At 35.0% G+C, this 6000-nt stretch overlaps 1 protein-coding gene across 1 annotated transcript in view; it reads right to left on the bottom strand.

Moving 5' to 3' along the window:
* ATRNL1 (attractin like 1) overlaps positions 1-6000 on the bottom strand; it is a 557444-nt gene that overhangs the window by 334861 nt on the left and 216583 nt on the right. Inside the window, 1 exon segment of the mRNA XM_009277899.1 lies at positions 3566-3618. Within this exon segment, the coding sequence (XP_009276174.1) occupies positions 3566-3618 (53 nt within the window).

The following is a 6000-nucleotide window of genomic DNA, read 5'->3' as shown; positions in this document are numbered from 1 at the left end:
AAAGAGAGAAATATCACTGTTCGTTTCTCCATTTGCTATACTCTTCCCCTGGCATTCATATTCAGCCACTACTGACAACAGGGTACTAGAATAGATAGACCATCATGCAGCTGCTCATGCATTCTTATACATTCAATATTTTTCTAATTTTTATATGCGTGAGGCTTGTTCTCATTCTCTTACTCTCAGTTTGTTCCCTCTGTTGGGCTTTTTCAATCATACAGTGAAGTCATGAAGAATGAAATGAAAATAATTTTAATAGAAGCAATGGGCAACGATTTTCACACAATCTGGATAATACGGTATTGCATGCCCTGTCTGTTATGCATTTCCTACTCTACTTTTATTAAGTTTTGATAATTCAAAGTAGAAAAACTACTTGTCCAGTGCTGCCATGTTTTGAAATGCCATATTAGAATGAAATCTGATGTTTAACCAACTGCTCCTGTTATCTCTAGGATTTGATGGCTTTGCTGCTATCTGTGTTTATCCTTTTGGCATAGTATCTGTATTTAGATTAAGTCCCTGCAATGTTTCGGCATGTTACTTCCTATATAAATCTCATTCTTTTTGATCATGCTAGACCTATCTGTAATTTTCCTGTGTTTTCATTTGTGCTCAGATCACTTCTCTAATCACAACACGATCCATGTACAGCATTAATATTCTGCTTACTCTTCTACATCACTACTAAAGGAAACAAATAAGGAAGAAACTAAAACAATCTGTGCTATCCCACTGGCTAAGTCTATTAGTTTAGAGCTTACTTACTATCTTCAACAGTCTATTGATGTTAATACCGGGGCCTACATCAACACCAGTCTGTTCCCCCTTCGTAGGCTTGAGGATAGCAGTGACAGGTAAGAACTAGGTAAGGTAGGCAGAGAGCAAGAGATGGAAACAGCTGAACTTTTATAGGGCAGGGGGTATTCACAATATCACAAGTTGCAGAAACTTCCTCTAAGGCAACAGGCAACAACATTTCTCAATCCACATCCTGCTGTTAAAGAGAAATTGAGGTCATCCAATATCATACAAAAGTTAGCCATACACTCAGGATTGAATTCTAAGGTTTTGGCTTAGAAAAGCATTCCAATTTAAGGGCAGTGTTCACACAAGTGAAAAAAAGATAAAATTTGAACACTTAAAACTGGTCATTTTGAAGATGGCTAAACTCAAGCATGTGACTAAAAGCTTTCCTGAAGAAGATCCCAACCATACAGCAAATTGCTAGTTGTATTCTTATTTTTGTACCATTCACTGATTTTGAGTCTAAGTGGTAGAAACAAATGTGCCTAGAATTTTTATTTCTCGTAAACTTATGCTGCTTATAAGTATATACAATTTGGTTTTCCTCAGTATTTTCCTCCCTCCTGAGCAATAACTATTACTGTGCTGTAAAAAATAAGAATATTCTTCACTTCAACGAGAAGCAAAGCAGCAATATGTGTCTAAAGAGAAAGTTTCTTACGGAGTAGTGAAATAAGCACAAAAAAATACCATCCAAATGTCTGTCTTGTACAAAAGTGAAACATTTTCTTACACAAATTATAGTCCATGGTAAGGCCATATTTTAAAATACTTATATAGATAAGAAATTGGAGCATCGCTTTATGACATATACATATTTTAATACATGATTTAGCAGGTAATGGATGGTGCTGATAAGCAATTGTCACTGAAATCTTAGGTCAGTCAGTTATCCACAAATTAACAAATTATTTCCCATTATGATGCATCAGCCACAATGCAAGAAATACAAATTCCATTATTTTAAATTAGCACAGCCTCCTTATTACCTCCAGATAAAATAACTCTGAAAATCATTTATATGTGATATTTTAAAGGACTGAAAGTATTAAAAGAAGATTTATCATTCCAGAACAACAAGATCTTTAAAATATTTTGAAATCTGACAGAAGACAAATAATAGTAGTGAGTTAAAGGTGAAAAGGGTATCTTGAATATAGTACAATTCGTCTCCAACATGATTTATAGACCCAACCTGCAACATGATAGCAAAAAAATAAGGTTTTTCATGGAGGTGCCTGAGGTCTACAAATCTCATTACTGTCATTTCTTTTCCATCTCTTAAATTTAATAATGTTTATTTTTAAAGGACAAAACAAACGTTGAAACACATCTCCAAAATAGCCTATATAGCACTCTCTTCATAGTATGAGCTTCTCACGTACTTATTATCTAGCTTTAAATCTACAAAATTTATAAAATTCATAGGTACAAAAATTCATTCTTCTAAATACTGAAATTTCTGTTTTGAAATAAGAAAAATTTCTTATGCAACAAACAACAAATTTAATTGAATTTATTTGATCAACAGCATCTTTAGAACACAGTTTTAAGCAGTATTTTCAACTTGGTCTATTTTATGTAAACTGTCAACGTCAACAGTATCTTCAAAATACAATATTTAAAAATTATCTTCCAGTCTAAAGTATTACATTTCAACTTAACTTGTCTGTGAGGAAAAAAAACAAAACAAAAACAACGCACAGCAGATTTCTTTAATACCTGGCAAGAGGAATAAATGTTTTAGACCTAGGGATATGTCAGCATCTGTAATACAGTATGTGTCAATTTTGTTCTGTAAAATATACCTTGCAGATGCAAACCATTTAATGTATAAAAGAAAGATTAGTAAAGAAAAGAAACATTCGTTTATTAGGTAAATGATGCCTTAAAGAGATTCTAAAATGAAGCTTTTGTGTACATTCTAAAATGAAATGCTAAAAAACAAGGCCAAAGATCAGAATGAATGCCATGAATATATTCAGAGATATGTCTTTATGTAAATTTAAGTTTGAGGTAGGGATGGTGTTAGGAAACAACAGACAAATGGATCCAATTGTCTGACATTGAGCAGGTATGTGCAAGTCACAAAAAGTGAAACAGTCTTCTCCAACTTCACATACGTTTTTATGATGATTAAAATTACTATTTAACATCGATATTGGCACAGCTCACTAAGGGATTTCTGCACATGGGTAATAAGCATTCCCATCCCTTCAGGCCTTTCACTATGACTATCAGAAATGTAATGCTTTAAAGTAAATTTGCCAGAGGCACCTTTTCTACAACAGTAAGAACATGGAGACAAAACACAGTATCATTTTATGATACTCTGGAGAGCAGCTGTGTATCGTGTCCCCGGGAGGCAGACTGGCTAAACCATTCAGAATGTCCCCAGGAAATACTGCTGTTTAGCCTATCTGCATTTCCCCACCACAAATTCTGTCTTTTAAACAATGACACAGTTACTTATTCCTTTTGTTCACATATGTTGAGATACAGAGAATAACCCAATGGCTTGGTCAGTCCCTCTAACCTAGGCATAAGGAATCAACTTTTAGTAGACTTTAATTTGTGTTCTTGTGGACAAAGTAACAGAGAAGCCCAGGGGGCATTTTATTTTTCAGTCAAAATATCAACGTGCCCAACTTCAGAAAATCTTAAGAAAAATATTTTGTTTTTCTGAGGAAATGAAATGATCATGTTATATGTAAACAGCATTTAAGTACCGAACATTAAAAATATAAGTACTCACAGTAGCATGTTCCCCTAAGCGGATTTCCAAGATACCTATTTTCAGAGTCACAGCTGCAGGGGGAAAAAAAGACAAAACCAAACATTCCCATTAAACACACTGTAGTTTTAATAAAAATGCAGCTAGAATATTTATTCCAAATAGCTCGAGTTTCATTACTAGTTGCACAAATACATGAAAATAAAAAGTATTGCATATAGTTCTTAAATAGGGCGTGCTACCTTCTGGAGGCACCTCTCTCTCCTTATAAAAGAAACCCAGAGTGACTAGGCTCTTGAATAAGGCACTTCAGTCATGTGCTTAAGGTCGGTGCCTATCGTAGGACTTACCACAGGTGGTATGTCTCCGCTAATGAACAAAAGAGAGCCAGGCAGGGAGGCTGAGCACTGGATCTTTTATTATCCATGCCGCTTCAGTGATAGCTTACTCCCTTGGCTGGTTTTGATCCCTCCACTGGCCCTCTCCAAGACAATAGCCGAGCATCAATCAGGGGGATCATTCACTACAGAAAATGTTCCTAAGTATGTCTTCCTCTAACATACACAGTCCTGAAATACTACCAGACCAGACTTTGCACCCTCAGACACTTTCCACGCCTCTTCATGCCATCCCTTCAGGGACGGAACATACTCTCTCCATTTCCAACCATACAAACACCACACTGGTGGGCTGCAATACATCTTTCATATTATTTCCAACTCTTTAAATGAAAAAACAACAACAAAAAAAACCCAAACCCCAAAATACCCCTAAGCATAAAATAGTGATTACATATTCACAGCACTACAGAGGACCAAAGCTATGCTGTCTGCTCTAGAGAGGCTAGTCCTAAGGTATGTAGCTGCAACTAGACAATGCCAGCTGGCTCTGGGTCCAGAAACTGTAGCCATACAGGTAGCACTACAAGCACAGCAGTACCTCAGCTACTTAGCTTCTCTGAACTTCAGAGGCAATCGCTTCTCTTCATTGACCACCTAGGGAACTAGGTGAAATTTAGACTGAATACAATGTATTGATGCTGCTGACAAGACGTGTACATGATAAGAGCTGGAGAAATATCTTTCTTATTGATAAGATATATAGTTATTTTGAGAGACGTGAAATATCCTACAGAATTTCCCAGTGATCAAATTGAGTTATACAGCATTTCTCTAAAAATGCCAAGCACCTTAATAAAAATGATTATCCTGCTTCTGGTTTTCTTGGCTATTCCACAGAAATCTCCAGCAAGATTATAATTTTCCATTAAATACACAGAATGATTCATAAAACAAAGAGAAAGCTTATCGCTAAATTCCATATAAACATTTTCCCAGAGGAAATCTGGATCATTTAATAGCTTGGACTACCTTTTCATTACTTTTTTCTAAGAAACTTAAATTGCAAGGAAATCTTTTGTCTTATTTGATTTGTGAGTAATATTAAAAAACTTTCTAACTTGGATGTCACATCATTTAACAAGTTGCAGACTGTAGAATAATGTTTGTATTTCTGTTGGTCTCTTCATTAGTTTCCAACTGGTGATTCTTAACATGCTCATTTTTATTAAAAAATAGGCAGAGAATCTCCTTGACTCTTTGTTACAATATCATAAAGAAAATAATCAACAGTAGCATTAAAATAGAAAAAGCAGAAAAAAAGATGTTCTGGACTCTGTCCTTGCCCACTCCTGGTCTCATGTCAGTGTGAGAACTCTTTGCAGGTTCCACTCTACGGAAATTCAACTTTTTTTATATAGGAAAACTTTTGCTTAAACACCAAGAAACCAAAAACCATACACTTCAACTCTAACTGCAGCACACAATTTGTGGTCTTGTCCACACAGACACTCTGGCCCTACAGTCCTTTCCACAGAATTTAGAAGAGGAATTGATGTTGAAGTATCTCTCTTGTATGTACTTATAAAGGAAAGGAGAAAATAATCTCAAGTAATAATATTGGTCTGCCTGACACACTTTTTTCTAAACATCACAAAACACTAACTAAATTCTTCAAAGAACAGCTCACTACTTAAACAGATTAGGCTTGTAAAAATAGACTCGTGTCTGAAAGTGTCTTTACATTGGCAATTTTGAAAGAAAAAGCTAAGCGAAAAGGATCATTTTTGAATTAAGATTTTAAAATAATTTCCTTTTCTTGTATGTAAGATTGTCACATAAATGAGACAGTGTATCATGCAACAAATTATAACAACATGATAGGGATTATTGTAAGAGGAATTTTTTGTTTTCTTCTGAATTGTTTCAAAGGCAAAGTGGAATATTAAATATAGGCAGTATTCAGAACATGCCGAGGTTTTATACCAGAACACAAAAATGTATTTTATATAAATAACTGTGTATTCAGAGTCTTTTCGCAGACAAGACAAGCAGCTTTCTCAGAAGGCAAGAAACTTACCCTGCTGCTCACTGATAATGGCACTGATTTATGTATGA

The sequence above is a fragment of the Aptenodytes forsteri genome, unplaced genomic scaffold (assembly GCF_000699145.1).
Source record: "Aptenodytes forsteri isolate BGI_AS27 unplaced genomic scaffold, ASM69914v1 Scaffold15, whole genome shotgun sequence".
Classification (NCBI taxonomy): Eukaryota; Metazoa; Chordata; class Aves; order Sphenisciformes; family Spheniscidae; genus Aptenodytes; species Aptenodytes forsteri.
Note: the sequence above shows the minus strand (reverse complement) of the source record. Positions and strands in the feature narration are given on the sequence as shown.